The sequence below is a fragment of the Alligator mississippiensis genome, chromosome 16 (genome assembly GCF_030867095.1).
Source record: "Alligator mississippiensis isolate rAllMis1 chromosome 16, rAllMis1, whole genome shotgun sequence".
NCBI lineage: Eukaryota > Metazoa > Chordata > Crocodylia > Alligatoridae > Alligator > Alligator mississippiensis.
This window is the reverse complement of record NC_081839.1, coordinates 24,473,115-24,494,826: the sequence shown is the minus strand read 5'-3', so window position 1 is coordinate 24,494,826 and position 21,712 is coordinate 24,473,115. Positions and strand designations below refer to the sequence as shown.

Here is a 21,712-nt window from a genome sequence, read left to right as displayed (position 1 = left end):
CTGATCTGCCCTTTCTCATTGCTGCTGCAAAGCTGTTCCCACAGACGCCTGGATGGGGCAGTGGAACATGCAGGGGATGTGCACACTCCACAAGGTGGGCAAAGGGAAGAGAAGGGACCTTGAGCAAAGGACGGGGACGTGCCAAGCCCGACCCTCTACTCGGTAGACCCAAAGCATGTCTGGAAACGCCTGAAGGTCCCAGTGGGCAGCAGTGGTGGGAGCAGGGTTCCCATCCATCAGCAAATTTTACAGACATCTAAATATTTTTATGGATAATCACTTTCAGCCACTTCCTTTTTTCTACGGGTGGGTGCCAACCAGGGTGAGAGCAAAACTCAGCCTGCAAGGCTAAGCTGTCCTGGTCTATCTTCCTAAGGCTGTTTGTGTGCTGGTAACTACCCCAGGTTAAGTAAGAGCCAAAGAGGTCAGCTTAGTCCTGTTTCTTTCAGGGATACACTGCATTCACATATCATGGGGTAATTCTGGGGACACAGACATTTACCCCAGAGCAGCTGAGGGGCAGCAAAAGGCCTATCCTCTTGTTTAAGGACATATTGGATAATTGCAGGCTTGGAACAACTGAGGGATTTGTGGGGTTCACAACTATTGCAACCCCAAGTTAAGAACTACAGATCTGTAAGGAACAGTGATATAAGAAGTGTTCAGCTTGCTTACAACTTCCAAAAAAAAGAAGAAGAGAGAAACAGTCAGGCTTCTTCATTTCATCGCTACCAACAGGCCTTTTAGTATTGATTAAAGCAGGCAATCATGACAGTTAAATAGAAGTGGCTCCTGTTGCAATGCCTAGATTAGCCATTCCTCATTGCATGATAGACTAGGCATGCAGGCCACTATAGCTGGTAGTTACTGAAATGACAAGTGTAGGGTTTTGAGCCATCCCATAGGATAATTACAGATAACCTGTGTTTAGGGTGCAGAGGTGGTTAAATAAAAATATGCAATAGAACGGTTATGTTTAATCCCTATATGCTTTTTATATTGAACCAGATTAGACTTCTGCTTTTATATTATTTAAGGCCGAAGCAATTATTTGTGTCTTTTTATACTCATTCACACGCACCCCTAGAGCACAGCTGGAAGCAGGGGGTTGGTCTTTTCTTGTTGTCCTTGGGATTACAAGGTCCCAGGAAAATGTGCTACCACCAGTCCCTGGGTCTTGCTTTTCCTCCAGCTGCTCCTCCCTGAACCTCTTCCTTGCCTCTGGTTCTCCTTTGCAGGTCACAGCTCCTTATCGCGGCCCAAATCGCTGCTGGTGTCATCTCCCTCTACCAAGCTGCTCACGCTGGAGGAGGCCCAAGCACGGACGCAAGCCCAGATCAACTCCCCTATTGTGGCAGACAGCAAATACATCGAAGTAGGAGAAGGCCCCGCAGCTCTGCAGGGGAAATTCCACACGGTCATAGACTTCCCAGCTGAAAGGTAAAGGCGTTTCAGTTCACAGGGATGTGACCTTAGAGGGCATTGCTTATACGAACAATGTATACAGGATCATAGCCAAGCTCCCACTCCCATTGGGAATCAGGCTGTTCTGTCTTTGTGAGAATGTAGCAAGACATCCATAGATGTCTGAGAGGTAAATTCATCTGCAGTAAACTGGCTGTGCAATTTTTTCCCCCCACTCAAGACATAGTTAAATCCATAAAGCCAAGCTCCTTGCGTTAGGTATGGATATGTGCACACTAAGTCATTAGGTGCCAACCACAATCCTACCTCTGTAAAGGTCCAAAACGATTAAAACAAAGCCTAGTTCCATAAGTTGAAGTGCACAGACAGACAGTTGCCTGTAGGAGAGGGCCCTTATTCAGGCCGTGTGTATTGCTCTGCTGCAGGCAAGCAGAGAACAAGTCCTTTAGGCAGGAGCTCAGTCAGGTTTAATGAACTCCAGGCTGCACCTGTCCAGGCAGGGGAGTGCCAATGCCCTTCACTGCTGAAAGAGGCACATGTCAGATGTGCTAAGCCTCGTTCCAGCACCCGGCTCAGATGGAATTGGGCTTGGCATTTAGGATATAGCAACTGGCAGTGTGCCCTGAATGTAAACCCTTCTTCCCTCCACCCCCTATTCTCTCACTCCAGAAAAAGACCACCCAACAAGATGAAGAAGTCCCCAGTGGGTAGCTGGCGCTCCTTCTTCAACCTGGGCAAATCGTCTTCTGTGTCCAAGCGCAAGCTGCAGCGCAACCCAAGTGAGCCCTCCGAGATGAAAGCCATCGCCCTGGCTGGTGAGACCCTCACGAAAACCTGACCTGGACTTGCAGTATGGCTCTATCCCCCTCTAGCGTTTAGTCCAGGAACTGAAGTCCGGGCCTTTCAGCAGTCCCATGTGGGCTCTTCAGCACAGTCATGCTTTTAAAGCCAGGGGCTGCAGGTTCAGTCCCCATCCAGGGCTGTTGCGTTACAAAAATAGCAACATGCAGGGCTGACTGTCAAAGGTTTTTCTACCCAAGAAACTGTACTGGCATTGCTGTTTTACCTGTACCTCATAACTCTGCCCCTATAGAGTTTCACTGCTGAGTTAGGATGCTGTTTGCAGGTTCAGCTTTTACTGGTACAAGCTGAAGTTGAAATGGGTATCATAAGTACGCAATGAATGCCCACACAGGGATGGTAGAGCAGTGCCAGTCAGCTTCTCCCTGTAGACACACCATGCATTTTTCTACATATATTACAATCTTAGGAATATTCCTATCTTTTGCAAAAGAACTACATGAGAGAGGTTTGTGAGTATTTCTGTCCAGATTCTCTTAAATTACATCTTAACATATTTCAAAAAAAGACCAACTCAGATTTCCTGGAGACTGTGACATTGATTTTTTTTTTTTTCCTAATATAAAATGAAGTTTGAGACAAGGCACAAAAGTCCCAATATGACCTTGGGCCAATGTCAGGACAAGGTGGACTCAAAAGTACCAAACTTCCCCAAAGCCTTGAGCCTATAGTTAATGCTTATTCAGAGCTCTTAAAATGTATGGCCTGGGATCTTCTCTGCTACAAACCAGTTTTGTGTCAGGCTAGCATCACAAGGAAGCCATAACATTCATATAATAACGGCAGAGGCATCCTTTGGATGGAGGGAAGTAAAGGGGGCCTCTCTGAGACTGCTGGAGGAGAGGGGATAGAGGTGAGGATACTCATCTACACCAAAGATCCCTGGAGCTATTAGTTTTTTTTCAGCTAGGAGGGAGCTGTGGCTAGGGTACTCCTCAGCGCATGCCTGCCCTTCTGACAGTTCGTATCTCTTGTATCATTTTCTCTGTGTGGGATGTAGATGCTAAAGACTAATCTCAGTAGGTGCCGAGAGCTTATAAAGTTCTCTTGCCCAGTAGCCTGAGGCAGTGGCAGCATGATGCTGGATACCACTTCTCTCTGTGACGAGGATGATAGGAAAGCCAAATGTTATTAAGAGCATGGTACCGATGCCATGAGCCCATTTGTGTCCTCGTTCTGGGAGCACATGGCAGACTGCGAACGACTTCTCAGTCTCGATTTTGGTTCTTCAGGTGGAAGAGGAGATAGCGGAACGCTCCGCTCGGCTAAAAGTGAGGAGTCTCTCACTTCTTTGCATGCTGTTGATGGTAAGATGGAAATACAGTTGTTTTCTGAGAGTGGGGTAATTAAACCAAGGCAGCATGGACACCTGTGTGAGACCATGAATATTCTTGGCACTTGATAACATAGATGGGAATTCCTACAAATAAGTTCTGTGGCTTCTCCACTACAATTCTTTATAGACAGCTAGTATTCCCAGGCATCCCAGGTTGCCCCCTGTTCTGCTAATTCCTTTCTGATTATATTTCAGCAATTATTAATTATTATTATTTCTCCAATATCCTGTTCCTTTTTTGCATGCATAGTTCTAACTATCGGCAACTTAGCCATGCAGATGTAGCCAGACATCCATCACTGGTGGATGTTGGCATTGCTTTATAGCGTGAAGGAACCAAGCTTTGGTCATACACTTTGTGAAGAAGCTAGTACAACTGCATAATGAATTAGAACACCTAGCTGACAAGAGATCATGTTAAATCCAGGTTGCTTTCTCCTTGGATTTCAGTACAACACTAAAAGGCATGAGAATAAACCCATTGCAGGCAAACCAAAGCTCAGCAGGTATGGGTTGGACTGAGTTACTTTTTATAGGCAATTTAAACACATAAGAAAAATGTGGGAAAAGCCTTAGACACGCTGTATGTAAAAAAAACCCAGTTATTTTAGAGGGTGGAATAGCAAAGGGAGTAAAGTAACTTTATACAATCTAGGGAAAAACTCACTGGATTTCATTTTCAAAATGAGGAAAAAAGCAGTATGTACCATCCAGGATGCATGGACTGACTATAAAACAGACACAAGAAACAACTTCACGTGTTTCTGCATGTAAGGTCTGCATGTTGCATTCTTTTCTGGCCTTTATAGAGAACAAATTGCATAGGATTAAACTGAGTTTAAAAGAATTACAACATAAGGGTTTCTATAATGCTGCCCGTCACTATCGAGTGAAAGCATTCAGTGAAGGAAAAACAGGGTGACCTCTCCAAATCTCTTCTGTTAGGAAACAAGTGACTAAAAGCAGGGGTCTGGGCAGTGAAATATGTTCACATGCATTAAACGCAAAGCTCAGTGTAACCTTAACTGTTCTCCAAAATTAAGAGCCGTGATGCTTTTTAAGCAACTGATAAAGGAGTAATGGATTACAATTGCTTGCTGCTGCTGTCTGGATACCAGGCCAGTGCACTTCAGAGATCTTTTTTTAACTCCTCAGATCTCAAATAAAATGAAATAAACACATCCTGTTTTCTCTTAACCAGCATTTCTGATCAGATCTGCACGTGCTAACATTCACTTCCTCGGCCTCTTCCCGCTTCCTGTGCCTAAAAGGGGCACTGGGAGGAGAGGGAATTATCCAAAGAAGTATTATTTTTCTGGTCTAAACCATGCTGGGACTTGGGCACATTTGCAATTAGCTCATTTCGGAATAAACTGCTTAAAAACAGCTTAATCCAGAAACAGGACTTAGTTTAATGTTGATGCATTCAAATCAAGTGCTAAAGGAAAAGAGGCGCTGAGTGAACTTAACTGGTTTATTACTACTATTTCTATTACTCTGCCCATTGTTTTAAAATAGTTCAACAGAACTAGCTAGTAAGTAGCTGTCTCTTGCACTTTTATCTAGTGCTGTTAATGCTTCTGTACCTATTTATGGCTAGGTGAATCCAAGCTGTTCCGGCCCAGAAGACCCCGATCCAGCAGTGATGCATTGTCCGCTTCCTTTAACGGGGAACTCCTGGGAAACATGAACCGCTGCAATTCCTATGATAATTTGCCCCATGATGAGAGTGATGGGGATGAGGGACTGATTCATGTTCCTGCCCTCATCTCTCCTCGATCTGCTGAAGATGTTGACCTGAGCCCACCAGAGATTGGAGTAGCCAGCCTGGATTTTGACCCCATGTCTTTTCAGTGTAGCCCACCCCAGGCAGAGTCCGAGTGCCTGGATAGCAGTACTTCCATGCTGGAGTCGGTGGGCATCAGCAAGGACAAGCCAAGCGCAGGGAAGAGGGATTTGGAGTCTGGCAGTCAGTCTCAGACCCCTGGCAGTGCCACAAGCTCTGAACCAGTCTCCCCACTCCAAGAGAAGATGAGCCCCTTCTTCACGCTGGACATGAGCCCAACCGAGGAGAAGGCCTGTAAGCCTCTCTCATTCTCTGAGAAAGTTGTCCATGCCTTCTCACCTAAACTGGGGCGAAAGCCACTCAAGTCTCCACCGCTGACTATATCAGAGCCAGTGTCATTTACACTGCCCAGCCGGGTGTCAGAAGTGATTGGAGGGGTGCCCCACACAGCAGGGAACACCACTTCTCCAAACTGGAGCAAGGGGATCAGCATCAATGAAGCCACCAACAGGTCTCCGACCCAGATATCCTTGCCACTGAAAGCCTGCGAGATGGGAGCAAATGAAGGATGCCATCCAGAGGTCCGCACCCAAGTGGCTGCCGGTAAACCGGAGTTGCCAGATGAAGGGGCAAAACCGATGCCAGTCAGTCAGAATAAGACTGCACCCTCAGGACACACTCAGCCAGGTACAGTGCACTCTCCTCATTTCTTTCTTCATGTTCCAGCAGGACTTGCTCTCAGACCTCTTTGCCTGCCTTTTAGGAGCGGGGACCACCTGCCAAATTTTGGCTCTAGGCCCTCTTCAGGGTGGTGCAAATTAGGAAGTTCTTACTAGAAATCTTTCTGGCTTTCCCTGTATCACACAGCTCTTGAATACGACTTAAAGATTTTGCAAGGAAATGCCGTAGGCCTAGGCCCAAGATGCCTTTAAACCACAAGCATTTGGGGCAAAAAGTATAAGGGTCATGTTCTCTGCAATACCTGCTTCCTAACTGTTAAAATATAAGAGAATGCTTTAGATGATCTTGTTTTCTTGCAGCATTTCTATGTGCAATAGAAGATTACAGATACAGATACATGTGCATTTGGAGCCATTTTCAAGGGGGCTGGGGGGGCTCAGAACTGCTCAGCAGCTGTCAAGTTCTAACAGTTACATGTGGACAAGCTGGGAATATTTCAAATATAGCAAAATAGCTCTAACTTTAATGCTGCTTCATTGAGGGGTTAAAGTTGGAGCAGTTCACTCCCTACTTGTCCATACAGATGTTGGGACACAAGAGCTGGTGCGTGCTCCACAATCAGCAGCTCTCCTTTGGAAACTGCTCCAAATGTCCATGTGTCCTTGTTCATAGTGTTTTTACTTAACTCATTCATGTGCTACGAAGTGTGGAAAGCATATGTTTTTATAGTGATGGTTAACGGCTGCTGTCCTTGCTGGGATTCATCTCTCTCTCTCTCCACCTCTCCCCTGCCCCATTCCTTCCTTGCCCCTCCTCCCTCTCTCTCTCTGAATTTTCTCTCCCATTTCAGGAGCAGTTGCCCTCGACTCCCCTCAGGATCCTGTTCCTGTCAGTTCTGTGTCTCTGATCCCTCCTCCTCCTCCAAAAAATGCAGCGCGTATGCTAGCCCTAGCATTAGTCGAGTCTGCACAGCAGGCTTCTGCTCAATCCCAGAAGAAGCCAGGGGAGGCTCATTCTGACTGTGCAAATTATGGAGAGACTGAAACTGGCACAGCTCTAGAAAAGCTCCACCTCTGTGCTGGTGCTGCCCCCGACAAGCTGCATCTTTACGCTGGTGTGGCTGAGAACAGGCTCCACTTCCAGACTGGTGCATCCGGAGATCGCTTCCAGAATGGGGCACCGGTAGACAAGGATCTCCACAGTAGCGGCACACCTGGGGATCACAACCATTTGCATTTAGGCACATCTGGAAACCAAGACCAGCACTCGCACCTCCATACCAGCATGCCTGGGGATGCACCTAGTGGCAAAGACACAGAACGGGACCACTCCACCTTCCATACTGTAATGGGGGACAAGGATCACTTCCCCTCCCAGCTCAGGGATCGGGACCAGGTTCACCCCCATTTAGGTATACTACTTGACCAGGAACCATCTGCAACAGATGTGCCTACAGACAAGTCCCATCTACGTACCTGCATACCTGTGGACAAAAACCACATCCCGAGCTGCACAGCTGAAGACAGATTTCAGCTTTCTTCTGTAACTGGAGAGAATATCACCATGGCTACAGTGACATATGTTACAACTATCCAGACCCCAGCAACCACAGCAGGTCATGGAACAGCTGGTCAGCTTGCTGGTGTTGAACCCACCACGCAGGCAGACATCATTGTCACCACGACTCAGCGCACTCTAACAACCAGCCAAGCAGTTTTATCTCAGAGGCCAGGAGACCACCAGCCGGCAATGGGACAAGTTCCAGCAGCAACCACTAAAGGACCAAGTAGTTCCAACCATGTAAGTGGGGGCTCATACACCCAGCACCTAGTATATTTATACATACCGTGCACAGATAAAACTATAGCGTCAGAGGGAAAAGCTGAGGGAGGTAGTCTAGACCAGAGAGCAGCAAGGGAAGCACGCACTTTCTGCTCCAAAAGACAGGGAGTACAGGTGGGTTCCACAAATTACAAGGAACTGCAAGTACATGAATATATAACACACAGGCATGTGCACACAGAATTTCCTACTGTGTTCACTTATAACTTTGCAAAAACCTACCATGCTTTTCCTTTGACACGAGCGTGAAAGTTCCCTAGATTAATAGGATGCCACCCCATTGCTCTTAGATCCTAAAATAACACAGAGTGTTTTTAAGAGACAGATTTGGTTCTTGTAACATGGCGACTGTAGGGAAATGCGCTACTTAACTGTGCTACTGGGAAATTAGAGACGGGTTTGAATTCAGAAACATCTCTTTGGTGTCTTAGAAACAACTGTGGGATGACTGATACTGGGAATGCTGATTTAGAGCTCTCAAAGCTTCTATCAGAAGTGGGCACCTTGCACTTTTAGTGAGCAGTTCCCTAATTCCTGGTGTAGGATTTGGGTTTATATAATATCCTGGTTTCTACCTGCTGCCAACTAAACCACACTGAAAGATTAACTATGTTGACACCCCCCTACAGTCTGATTGTATTAGACATTGAGGGATAGTATCAATTCAGAGGAAGTTGTTAGTGTGATGCCATGATGGATTATGCATTCATTAATCCATGCTCAGAGCTGCACAAATGTAAAATCAAAGTGCATTTCTGCTAAAAGTAACTCTACTACTATGTATAAAAAAAAAACCAAAACACCCATCAAGTGCTCCAGGCTCTGTGGTTTCTAAGTGCCAGGTTATATAAAAGTTGTAATCTACTGACAACTACCATCTCTCCAGTTTGTTGTTTTCTTTCTGTTCTCATGATTGTAACATTTACCAGCCCTCTGAGCCTGGGGAAATGGTGCAAATTTCAGTTGGTCCCAAAGTTCACTTCAGTCTCTCCAAAAGGCAGCATTTGTTTCAGTTATCAAGACAGACATAGATTTGCATTCACACACTCTCTTTATTTCAAGACAATGCTGTGCAGTTTATTACGAGACTTGGGCTGTATTGTAGGCAAGGGAGTTTGCACAGAGCCAGGCCTACAGGTGCAGAGTATGTACTGCTGTTGCTTGCTGCTGACATCTGCCTATGATGTTTCCCTACCAGGTACGTGGAGCACTAGCTCCAGAAAAGCCGCCTGAGCCTCGAGTAGCTGAGCCTGCTCCCATTTTCGTCACCGAAAGCAGCTGCGCTCCCCGGTGTACCTCGTCCACTCCCGTGTCCTACCAGGCCCACTTAGAAAAGTCTCGGGAGAACACAAGGGCTCCTGCTTTGCACCTTCGGTCTGAATCAGTCCCTGGTCACTCCTCCTATGGCTTCACACCCCCAGTTCCACCTGTGAGAACGCTGGAGAGTAAAATTGCTGCAGCCATGCACTCCAACAGCGCTGATGCTGTCAACAACTCCAACTACCATTCCTTCCTGGTTTCCTCCATGCTGCCTTCCTCTGTGGAGGATGCCTTGCCACCGCCTCCCCCACCCAAGCATGCCTCTCTGCAGTCTCTGTATCTCGCCCATTCCAAGTCAGAGAGTGCCCCCGAGCCCCCCGCCCCCGAGAACTACCTGCACCACAAGCCAGCTTCCATCCACCAGTACAGACCTGAGAGCGTCCCACCACATGTCTCATACCACAGCAAGTCCGACCAGCACCAAGCCTATGCCTCTAGGTCAGAAACCCCTACATCCATGGGCCCCCGGTATAACACCTATGCCACTCAAGGGAAGAGCACCTCAGCCCTTCACTCCAAGCCTCGGAGCCGGGCTGAATTCATGTCCTCCATGAGCCCTACCACCATGCATAGCACCAGCTACACTGAGGAGGCTCCTCCCTACCCCACTATCAGGAGGGTGCAATCGCTGCACGTCCCTACCCCGTCTGCCTCCACTGCCACTATCCGCTCCGTGCCCATTTCACGGACAGAGGTGCCACCTGATGACGAGGCAGCGTATTGTCCACGGCCCCTCTATCAGTACAAGCCATACCAGCCCCACTCGGATTATCATGTCACTCAGCTGCAGCCATACTTTGAGAATGGGCGCGTGCATTACAGGTATAGCCCTTATTCAAGCTCTTCTGGCTCCCCCTACTACACTGCAGCAGACGGGAGCTTCTACGACCTGGACCCTTACAGCACCATGCGACTCAGGCAGTTCCACCCCCTTCCTAGCCGAGACTTTGCCTCGTACACCTCCAGGCTTCAGAGCAAGACTCTGTACCGTAATCCCGGCCTGCCTGCCTACCCTCGGGGCGGCCTCATCGGCCACCTGGCAGGGAAAGAGCACAGCTTTATTAGCAGAGATGTGCCCCCTGCCCCAGACATCAAGCACGTGTACATGTCGTGGGACCTGGAGGACATGGAGAAATACCGCATGCAGTCCATTCGCCGCGAGAGCCGCACGCGTCAGAAAGTGAAAGGGCCGGTGATGTCCCAGTATGACAATGTGGGCCCACTGCTGCCAGAGGAACTGGGGGGGCTGGACGTCATCCACCTGCGCAGCAAATCAGATCCTGGGAAAACTGGTCTCCTGACTGTGGCTGAAGGGAAAGAAGGGAGGTACCCAGCCAAGGCAGCCACCCCCGACGGGGAGGAGCGCTACTACGTGCAGCATGTGGAGCCAGAGCCTGACCGAGCTCACTACCATGGGGCCTATGGGAACGGGCAGGTGGAGAAGCCTTCCCTTCCTCAGAAGCAGAGCAGCATTAGGAGCAGAAAGTTGCATGAGACGGGCTGCAGCGCCAACGAGCACAGGACGCACCTGCAGCAGGAAGCAAGCCATAGGCAGACCTCAGAATCCAAAAACGGCCCTCCTTATCCGGACTACCGGCCAAAGGGTGGGCAGGAGCCCTGCTCTGAGCCCTTGAGCTACCAGCACTCAGGTGGGAAGTACATCACATCTAGCCAGGAGACCCTGAGGCTGAACCACAAGGAGATGAGGGGTGCAGAGGACAGACCAGATTTGGAAAGGCCTCGAGCCAGGCAGACCGCTCCTATGGAGAAACACCCCAGAGACTGCTATAAAGAGGAAGAGCACCATGCCCCCCCCGTGGCGCCACCCCCCAAGCCAGAGCGGAGCCACAGCCTCCGAATGCAGCACCCAGAGAGTATAGAGAGGGACCCTGCCCTCCTCTACCCATACCAAACCCTTGGCAAACGCCAAAGCACTATGACAGTGGTGTCCCAGTACGATAACCTGGAGGATTACCATAACATGCCTCAGCACCAAAGAGGGGGCTATGTCGGAGGAGGGGGCTTTGCACCCCCCAGCTTTCCCCATTCGCACAGTCGGACTTATGCCACAGCCTTGGGCCAGGGGGCCTTCCTCCCCACAGATCTATGTCTGCAGAGGCCCGAGACAGAGGTGCATGCCGAGTGAGCTGGGGGAAGGAGGGATAGAGTCTTAGCAGCCTCTGCTGGACAGTGGACTGTTCTATTTTTTCAGTGACAAAAAAAAAAAACACAAAAAAACCCAACCCTGCCCCAATGAGCAAAAGCAAACCCTGCCCCCAGCCCATCACTAACTGTTTTTATGTAGTAGAGGTACAGCTTTTTCCATGTAGTTTGAGAGGTTGGCATGATCCTGCAGGCTGCTGGCATGTAAAGAGACAACCCAGTCACGAGGGCAGACCTGAGGCATGGTGGGGAAGGGGCCAAGGGTTTTTCCTCCCCTGGTCTGACGTTACTTGGCTGCCATAGCACTCTCGCTACCCCCGCCATCATCTGGTGCATGAGGTGCTGGTGTATGCAGCAATTCTGGTAAATCTGGAACAAATGAGGTCACGTTCCCAGCTGCTGGCCTCAGAGGAGTAGTTTGAATGATGCATGCTGGGGCGGCCTCTGTCCTGACCCCTGTCAGGTGAAGCAGCAAATCAGTCGTGTGCTAAAAGCTGTGGGGAAAGAGCAGCTTGTTCCCTTGCAGACGATTCCTGATGCTCTAGTGGGCTTAATCCCAGCATTTGGAAGCAAACAGGAGTCTCTCCGCTGACTTCAGCAAGTGGGATCGGTCCCAGATGAAGGCAAGTGCTATTGTAGGATACAGGGGAGGGCGTTTAAAGACTCACTTGACAAGCTGCTTCTGACCACAGAAAGGATTTCTGCAGGAACTCAAGTATCCATGTTAATCTCCCTATTGACAATGGAGACCAGCTTTGGTAGCTGGGGGGAGGCAGGTCTGTGTTTCTAACATTGAAAGGAAAAACTCACACCCACCGCCACACCCAGCCCTTGAGAACAACACATGAATTTCACGATTCCTCTTTACTGATAGACTAAGGTCCAGACTATTTAATTCCAAGGGGTGGCTGGCCATATAATGCCATCCCTTTACAATGTCACCATAGGATTATGTCCAGCTTGTAAAGTAGAGCACAGGTTACCAGCTGGGAATGACTATATAAGCACCAAGTTAGCTGCATGACCAGGTATTTGCTCTGGGCCAAATCCCACAGTCCCTAGTTCAGGGAAGACTCCCACTGACTCTGGGATATGGCCTTCCATATCTATAGTACTGCATTACCAAGGGAACCCCTGTGAAGTTGCTGCAAGTACAGAGTAGTTACACGCTATCTGTGCACTGTGAAATAGTATTGCCTCTGTTGTTGCAAGTGTAGTTCACACCAGTATCCAGGCCATCAGTGGGGACTAAAGGGCCAGTACACCTCTATAAAACACTCCAGCAATGTTGCCCTGTGTATTTAAAGAGCTTTCTGTGTTGTAAAAGAAGCAATGTCTGATCTGCAGCCGCTTGAATTCCCAAGACTCAAAAGTCGCTGCAACCCCCCATCTAAGACACACGCATTGTGTTAACCAGGGCTTTCTAGCAGCACCTGAATTGTAGGAGTTTTAACGTGCTATGACAGCGGGGCCTTTCCTTGTTCTGCTTGGTCAAAAATGGCACTACTTACTTTGGACCTCCAAGGTGTTGTGTCCTTTTTAAGAAAACCCACCCATAGGTTTTCTTAAAGGTCCCACAGCTGGTGCATAGCTCACACTGGATCTTTAGACAAAAGAGTTCATTGCTATTTTCGGCTTTTAAGAAGTAATAAGAACTTACCACATCTCAGAGGAACACCCCATGGCTAGTAGCTAACCAGTCATTAGCCATTTGTTTCCTTTTAATCTTGTTGCCTTGTTTGGGCCTGTTTCATTAATGGGACCTTGTTAGTCCTATTTTGTTGTGTGATGCATTGTTTTAAAGATTGTTTTTTTCATACATAGAGTTGTTCTTAAGTGTTATGGAAATAAATCTGGTGAGGAAACAACGAACACTGTGATCCAGGTTACCATGATCCCATTCACCCTGTGAGTAACTCAAGAAGTGGGATTTGAGGGTGGGCAGGGGGGAGGGGGCTGCTAAAAGGAAAAAGCATGGAAAGGGTCTTTAGATGGAGGCATGGACTATGTTGGTTGTGGACCACCTGGTCTGTGCTACTAGCTAGTAAAGGCTGAACCCCTCTTCCAACTTTTCTGATGGAGTTTGCCTATATCGTACACAGGCTCTGTAGAGGTATACTTATATTTTAAAGATGTTGGTGGATGAGGGCTAACATTACCATTCCCCACAGCTGCCATCTGGCTGCTGCTTTACGTTCAGCCTCCCTTGTTCTGGAGTTGAGGCAAGAACAAATGCATTTGGTTCAGGCTCTTTGGGATTCAGGTAATGAGGGCTGCAGGTCAAACCTCTCTCCATGAAAGCCTTAATTCTCCCTCCTAACCTCTTGGTATTAGCCTTATATGACCAGGACTGTCCCCTGGTGAGAGAGCCCCACTGAGCTCCCTCTAGTTCTGTAAATGCCTCTCAATTTGCCTGCAGTCATCACGTGACTTGAAGCCAGTCTTCTCCCGTAGTGTATAAAGCTCCAGACCATTTCCCTGACTTACGAACAACAGCAACAAGAGACAGGGCCAGGGATTTTGAGCCTGCTTAGCAGTTCACAGCACTAACCTCTGCACTTGAGAGAGGCCCAACATGTGCCTGGTGCTGATCACTCTCTACCACCATTGACTTCAGTGGGTATCGAGGGCTCCTAGCACTTTGCAGGCCTCAGGCCATACAATGTGCAGCTGCCCTACTGGCTAGGATACACTTCACTCATAAAGTGTTGCTCACAGAAATGGAAACAAGCCCTGTGGAGACCAGAAAGCGCTCTGTCCTGGTCCAGAGATCTTAGTTATTTAGCTGCTTCCATTTCTTCTTCCCAGCCATAACAGCATGTGAGCAGAGGTCTGCTAGCCCTGCCTGTGTTCAGCATTGGGTGAAGACCCCTGAAGCAATAGGCTCAGGAAGCCTGGACCAAGCCCCCTTCCTTGAAAGGACGACCAGCTGCTCAAGCCATTCTTAAACCCTGCACCCCAGCCCCACAAGAAAGCCATATAGTGAACTATGCAGTTCTGCTCTGGACCTGTGGTTAGTGTTGGATCTTGATGCCCCTTAGGAAATGGGTCCCCTTCCCCGTTGATTAAAGATCAAGGTACTTGGTGTCTGCCCTGCCAGACCTGGAAAAATTCCCAGTATTCAGGGAAATAGGAGTCCTGTGCGGGCAGCTGAAGGGGGGAAATAGTTTAGCTGGCTACCGCTCATCCCCATTGTTTTCTAAAAGGTCCCATCTAGCCCTGGGCTAGGCAGGAACTGGGTATGGCATACGGTAGGGCACACAGGAGAAAGCTCTGCTTTCTGTCAGCAAATGGGACTTGGAGGGAGACCTCTGCTAGGGAGGAACAGTGAGGAAGACAGTGCATCAACAAGCGCCAATCTGCTCAGCTGTAGGAGCCCTATTGTCTGACCACATCTCCAGCAAGGGGACACGAGCAGCTCCAGGACTGACATAAAAGGTCTCCAATACATGGGTTATTTACTGCCTGCATTTTAGTTCCCACTTGCTGCATTTTTCAGCTGAAATTCTCTCTACCTCACATAAGAGGTAGGGCCCAATTCTGCTCTGGGTTTGTACCCCCAACTTTGGAGCAGCATTTGGCCCAGAAAGCAATCTTGCCCCATGGGGATAGATGTCAAGATGGGCCCTGTAGAGTCTCTTTTAGTTTCAACTTTCATTTTTTTTAAGAAAAAAAAAAAAGTCTGATCAGGTTAAAATGTATATGCATATATGACAGGAAAATACTTTGTGCCTATGTCTTTACAGAGGTAATGGGTTTACGCTTATCAGTTGGGAGGAGGCCAGTGAGGATTGCACAGCCGTAGCTAATTGCTACACAAAACCAAAACCAACTTGAAAATGTATTGTTCCCCTTCACCTACGGAAAGGAGAGCCCCTTGTGAGTTCCCTGCCATCCGTCCCATCAGTCTCTTGACAAAGCATTGACTGAAGCAGCGTGTTACATGTCAGAGGATGCAAAATTGTGGTTTTGACTTTTCTTGTTTAAACGCACAGACACGCACACAAACACACAAAAAAGGTGGCTTAGGCATGTGACTTTTTTCCAGACCCTTGTGCTACAGAAGTCTGACGCGAAAGGCATGGCATAGTTTAAACATATGTGCCCAGTAACCCCATTGTGCGTGAGAAATCTTGCATTGTACAGTTTTAGTGCAAAACAAAAGGACAAGAAAGGGTTGTCTTGCAGTTCACTTCCCTGCTATAGAAAACATGATTTTTCTTGCCTGGAGCCGCATGAGCGAAGCACCCAGAAAGCCTTGGGTTACCTTCAGAGTTCCCTTCACTTTAATTTATATAGTGTCTTATTTTTGTGTTCATTTTTTTTTTTTTTTTTTTTGTGAATTGGTGTAAAATGTATATGCCGACAAGCTCATGTATTTTTATGTAAATATTTTTGTGGTTTCCCACCAACCTTCTCTGTAAATATTTAGATTCTCATTTTCTTCCCACCGTGTACGATGCGGATGTGGTTTTGTTTCTGTTTTTTATTTGTACTGTAATGCAATGATCCAGACTGAGGTGTCTTGTGGTATTAAACAAAAAGCAACAGTCCCGCTGAGCTCACACTCAGATGTACAACTCAACCGCATTAATCAAGCCAGGGTAAAACCTACTCCTTTGCGTTCACGTGTGTTTGTGCCTCTGCCTTGTTAATTAACAATAACCTAGAAGAAGGACACAGGACATGGAAACGCTAGCTTAGGAGCCACGCACTCTTGGGGGCCAGATACCTCAGACGATGAGGGGGGTGAAGACTGTGCGTGTGCCAAGGCTCCTGTGAACCACTGGCCTTTGGTCCATCCCAGTGCTTATCTGTTCAGCTACGCCTGTGGCATAACTGTTCTGAAAAGAAAACAAAAATAAATCATCCTTGGCTTTCCTAGTCTCCCTTTCTTCTCACCTAGGATTGCTGCACTAGGAAAAGGCCAGGCAACAGATCTGACTCCTAAGGGTTGAACTGAAGTCACTGATTAAAGCAGGTTGGGGAAGAAGAGGGTGCCCGACCAAGCTTTTTGTTCCAGTGTTGTACAGCACCGAGCACAGTGGAGTCTTGGTCAAAGACTGGAGCTCCCAGGCCCTACCACTGCTGGTGTGTTAAATAGTGCATCAGCCCTTTGGTGTTCAGTCATCTTTGCCAATAGCATGATAAAGTAATTATTTCACTGCTTTCACAGTCTTCTCAGCAAGTGCACACGCTGCTGTCTGTCCCATCCCTTCCCCCTGAAGCATGCTTTTCCTTAGTGTGCAAAACCCCTGCTGGTGCACTGACACAATAAGCAGCTCACAGATTGCATCTAGAAAAGTAGTAGTATGGTGCGAGTCCAGCATAACCCCAGGAATCAGAAAAGCAGGGCTGGAAGGGACCCGAGGAGGTAATCTGGTCCAACCCTCTAATCAAGGCAGGATCATCCCTACCCAAGCCATCCCATCCAAGTCCTTGTCTAGCCCATTCCTGAAGCTACACAACTCTGTTGTACAACTACAAGACGTATTGCCTCAAGCCCAACCTGCCACAGGTAAAGCAAGAAGACGATGACTCCATACATGAATTTGGTGGTCATTACCATCTGTCCTTGCAAGAATCAGTCAGAGCAGAGTTCCAGCATGGCTTCTAAGCAGCTTTGCAAATGCGTCGGGGATAATTGTTGGCCCAGGCACCAAATCTGCTCACCATTGCAGGCAGCACAATTGCCAGATCACCCTATAGGAACGCACCACTTGAATTTGATGGCTTCTAAAGGGTTAATAGGATGAGGCAAAGAATCACCACTGGTCATCCCTCCCTTCCCCTGCTTATTGAAGTGCTGTACAGGGCCAAAGCCCTAGGTCTGGGGCAGGGCCTTGTGTTCGGTGTTCAGACAGACACAGAAGACTATTTGAAAACCCAGAAACTTAGAATCAGATTTGGAAGGGACCGCAGGAGGTCATTTAGTCCAACCCCCTGCTCAAAGCAGGACCAGCCCCAACTAGAGATCTTAAAAACCTCCAAGGATGGAGATTGCACTACCTCTCTATGTAACCTGTTCCAGTGCTTTACTACCCTCCTAGAGAGAGAGTTCTTCCTAATATCTAACCTAAACCTCCCTTGCTGCAACTTGAGCCCATTGCTCCTTGTTCTGTCATCTGCCCCCACTGAGAACAGTCCAGCTCCATCCTCTTTGGGTCCCCCTTCAGGCAGTTGAAAGATGCTATCAAATCCCCTCTTGCTCTTCTCTGGACAAAATAAGCCCAGTTTCCTCAGGCTCTCCTCACAAGTCATGTGTCCCAGCCCGCAAACCATTTTTATTGCCCTTTACTGGACTCTCTCCAACTTGTCCACATCCTTTCTGTAGTGGGAGACCCAAAACTGGGCACTACTCCAGGGGGAGGTCTTACAGGTGCTGTGTCAAGGAGAAGAATCATTTCCCTTGACCTGCTGGCAACACACCTACCAATGCAGCCCAGGATGTCATTCACCTTTTTAGCAACAAAGGCACACTGCTGGCTCATATTCAGCTTATTGTCCACTGTATCTCCAAGGTCCTTTTCTGCAGAGCTGCTGCCCAGCCAGTCAGCCCCCAGCCTGTCCCGGTGCATGGGATTGTTCTGTCCTAAGTGCCAGACTGCACTTGTCCTTGTTGAACCTCATGAGATTTCTTTTGGCCCAATCCTCCAATTTGTCTAGGTCACTCTGAATCCTAGCCCTACCCTCCAGCGCATCTACTACTCCAGCTTGGTGTCATCTGCAAAATTGCTGAAGGTGCACTCCATCCCCTCTTCCAGGTCTTTGATGAGCAAAACCTAAATTGTTTTTAAAAATTCTTTGAAACAAGTTCAAATTCTTGAAAAGAAGTTAAAGCATTTTAAGTCCAAGGCTAATTGGCAGGTCACTAATCTATGATTGCTGTTTCCCCTCACCTCACTGGAGTCACCTGCAGAAAGGGAATTCTGCAAGATGCTGGCAGCTTAAGGCTGGTAAGAAGAGGTGCTCAGCAACCTGACCTCCCGTTGGGAGACATGGAATAGATCAGCTCTAATGACCCGTCAAAAATGCTCTATGTGGCGTCTCAGAGCCGTGCTGTGAAGTGCACACACAATCCCAGAAAAGAGGCAATGTAGCTTTCTTAAAGGGGGTCCAAGTGAGTGGCCAGTGCTATTCTAACACATCTCCAGGATGTACCAAGAGCAAGGAGATGGGATATGATTCCCAGCCTAGCTCCTGGGCACAGCATAAGCAGGGTGTCGACATGTCCTATGATCACCTGTAATGCTGCCACATGGCAAAAGGGACAGCAGGATCAGTGAGCAGGTTGCCACATGGACCATAAAACCATTTCAGCACCATCTCTTAGTAATACAGCCACTTCCCTGCTTGCCTGCAAGGGTGCACACACTGCTCATTCCCTGACACACAGCACTCCTCCAGCTGGAGTCCCTTGACAGGATGCAGTTGTTCATCCAGTGGGTTTTATTTGCTCCCATGGGATTCAAGCAAACATCTGCTCCCATAGCTTTGCCTCTCATGGAGATGGGCTTTATGGCCTGGGTTTTGCAGAAGTCAGACTAGCTGTAATGGTCCTTGCTGACCTTAATATCTGTGGTGTTAAGAATGAGTGCATAATCCACTTTCAGCACCCAGATGCTTACAAGCAAGGCATGTCCGGCCCCCTCCCAAGAGGAGTTGTCAATGGGAATATTGAAGGGGATGAACAAAATCAACACATCGACAGAGGTAATTCAGTGCCAAGTTTCACCGCACATTCACACCTTCCTCAGATCACTGCCTGCTACCTCCGTGTTTCCAGGGCTCTATTCATTGGACCCTTTCTTCATCCTGAACACAGCAGAGGAGTCAAAAAAACTAGTCAAGGTAATGTTTGAGAACATCCTACACTACACTTCCCTCAAACTGCTGCCAAATCCTGTGCCGTGCTGTGCAAAAGGGTAAAAAGAAACCCCGGGAAAGGTAAAGTAGAAGACTGGGAAAGACGTACATAGCAATGAGTGGAATTGAAGGAGCCAGTAGATATCGCACCCTCACCCTCAATATTTCCACGATGACACAGCGGACCACAATTCTTTATAGAGCTGCTCTGCAATTCAGAGCAATAGCGCTTGTGTTTCTAGGAGCTTTGTTTCCAAGTGTTTAACTACATCCACATGTAACCAAAAATGGTGCGTAAGTCAAGTTACACCCTCCCAAATACCATTCTAGCTCCCTGCCCTCAGCTGGGCCACATCGGTATAGCTGGTCCCCGTGAACAATCCTGCTTTTCTGAGGGACATATGATACATCTCCAGCACAGTCAGTCTTTGTCCTGACAAACCAATGCACCCAGCAAAGGTGAAAAATAAATTGTGAGCACTCACTTGTAACACAAGGAGCAATGACCGAACCCAAACAGAGCAGCTCTAAAAGCCTCTTCTGGTTTTTCACCATCCTGTACAGGACAAATCAAGCCTCAGCAGTTCAACAACTGCACCGAGTTTAGCTATCCAAGTCCTCTGATAAAGACAGAGAACCAATACCTCAGATTCATGGAGCTATGCATTGCTCGCTTCATCTTTTGGCATGCGCCATTTGAAGAATATTACAGACAGGTTTGGTCTCCTGCCACAGGGGAGTTTGTGCTGGAAAAGCCGTGTGCTCAAAGGGGTTCAACAAAGTGAACAGTAATGAGACATTACCCCTGCTGGAACCAGTAAGTCTGAAAAAGCCCCAACAGATTGGAAGCCAGATGCCCAGGTCAGTGGCATGAGTCAGCAGCGATTGCCGGGTTGTGGATGTAGTACTTGTTAATTCAGCTGTACAGGTGCCCCTTGAAGGTGACAGACATTTTATATAGCAAGAAGAAAGCTCCAAAAATATACGGTTATTTTACACCCCTAACTTCCAAGATAAACATGCTGTTTTTCTCCCTTCCACCTCTTGGGGTCAAACTCATTTCACCCACATTAGCCAAGCACCCCAGTTGTATGCTGCTGGCACGGAAAGCAGTTCATGAACTGAACACTCTTTTTTAGGCTGCCCAGCTGAAGCCAGGTTTCTAGGAAGGGCTTGAAGATGGCGAGACCTGACAGGCAGAGCACAGCTAGGACACCACAGAGGTTGGCTTGGGCAGAACAGGGAAGAGACAAAAGAAATGGAGGCAAGCAAGCAAGGGCTGCTAGTGCCCAAGTATTTTTAAACAAATATTTCCTTGGTAACTCCTGAAATGCCACTTTATGGCCTGCTGCAGCAGCCCTACACAAGAGGCATTCCTGCAATTCCTGCCAGTGCAGGACCATTTCTCAGACCTATCCATTGCTGCAAGCCAGCCCCACCCAAAGGTCTGCAAACATCCTCTCTCTTGCCCGTTCCACAACAAGGTCTCCCTCCTCCAAGGACATCCTCCCAAAGGCTCAAAACCCAGCACTGGACCTAGCAAATCTCACTGCGAGCAAAGTGGAGGCTTGAACTTGCTGCTTCACTTCAAGTACCAACTGCAGTTGCTGGTGCAAGAAGAATAAAGCTTCACCGCTACTCACTGAAGCCCTGGGGGGCAGAGCAAAGAGCTCTTAATTGCTCAGCTGGATACAAGTCTCACCAGTCAGCCTACGCAGGTGGTTTCCCTGACCAGGCGTCAATGCTTGACAGCATTCAGGTAAGTGCAGAGCCTTGGGTTTTAAGCAACCTCCTCGGTTCTCTTCCCATCCTTCCCCCAAGGCACAAATGAGAATCTCACAAAAACAAGGAGGGTCACAATTCTCCTGTCTCACAAGCGAAATTTTCAGCTGGCATCGAGGGGCTAGATCAGGGGTAGGCAACCCCCGTCACGGGTGCCAGAGTGTGGCACATGAAGGCATTTTGTCTGGCGCACACGCCTCGGGGCAGACGGCAGGGAAGGGGCCAGAGCTGCACTCCCACGATAATGATCGGACCCCTCGTGGCTCCCCTGCCGTCTGCCCCCGGCACACCAACATCTTACAAATCGAGGTCGCAGGTGTTTTTGGCACACTGTCCAAAAACATTGCTGACCCCTGGGCTAGATGATGCCTTCCCATGGAGAAAGCTCACCAGAAGGAAAGCCTGGCATTTTCCTTTGTGGTCCACAAGTGCCTGAAACACAACGCTGCTCTTTTTCAAGGTCTCTAAGCTACTTCTGCAAAATGCAGTTGATAGCAGCGATGCCTCGGGAGGGCTGGTCATTATGGCGGGATGTTTTTCGGGATGAAGCTAATCAGCTGCATAGATTTATTAATCCCTTTGTCATCACAACCCATTGAGGTGCCCCTATGCCAGGCGGTGGCATAGACACTTCTGCCCAGCAAGGCAGG

General features: G+C 48.3%; 1 protein-coding gene across 7 annotated transcripts in view; it reads left to right on the top strand.

Annotated features, from left to right (window-relative positions):
* Positions 1-16,294, top strand: part of ARHGAP32 (Rho GTPase activating protein 32) — a 470,146-nt gene extending 453,852 nt beyond the window's left edge. For all 7 annotated transcript variants that reach the window (XM_059719723.1, XM_059719722.1, XM_059719720.1 and 4 more), the window contains 6 exons: positions 1,239-1,440; positions 2,095-2,240; positions 3,519-3,593; positions 5,223-6,095; positions 6,940-7,889; positions 9,130-16,294. In XM_059719723.1, coding sequence (XP_059575706.1) covers positions 1,239-1,440; positions 2,095-2,240; positions 3,519-3,593; positions 5,223-6,095; positions 6,940-7,889; positions 9,130-11,397 — 4,514 coding nt within the window. In that variant the 3' untranslated portion in view covers positions 11,398-16,294. The remainder of the gene's footprint in view (positions 1-1,238; positions 1,441-2,094; positions 2,241-3,518; positions 3,594-5,222; positions 6,096-6,939; positions 7,890-9,129) is intronic.
* Positions 16,295-21,712: the final 5,418 nt, after the last annotated feature.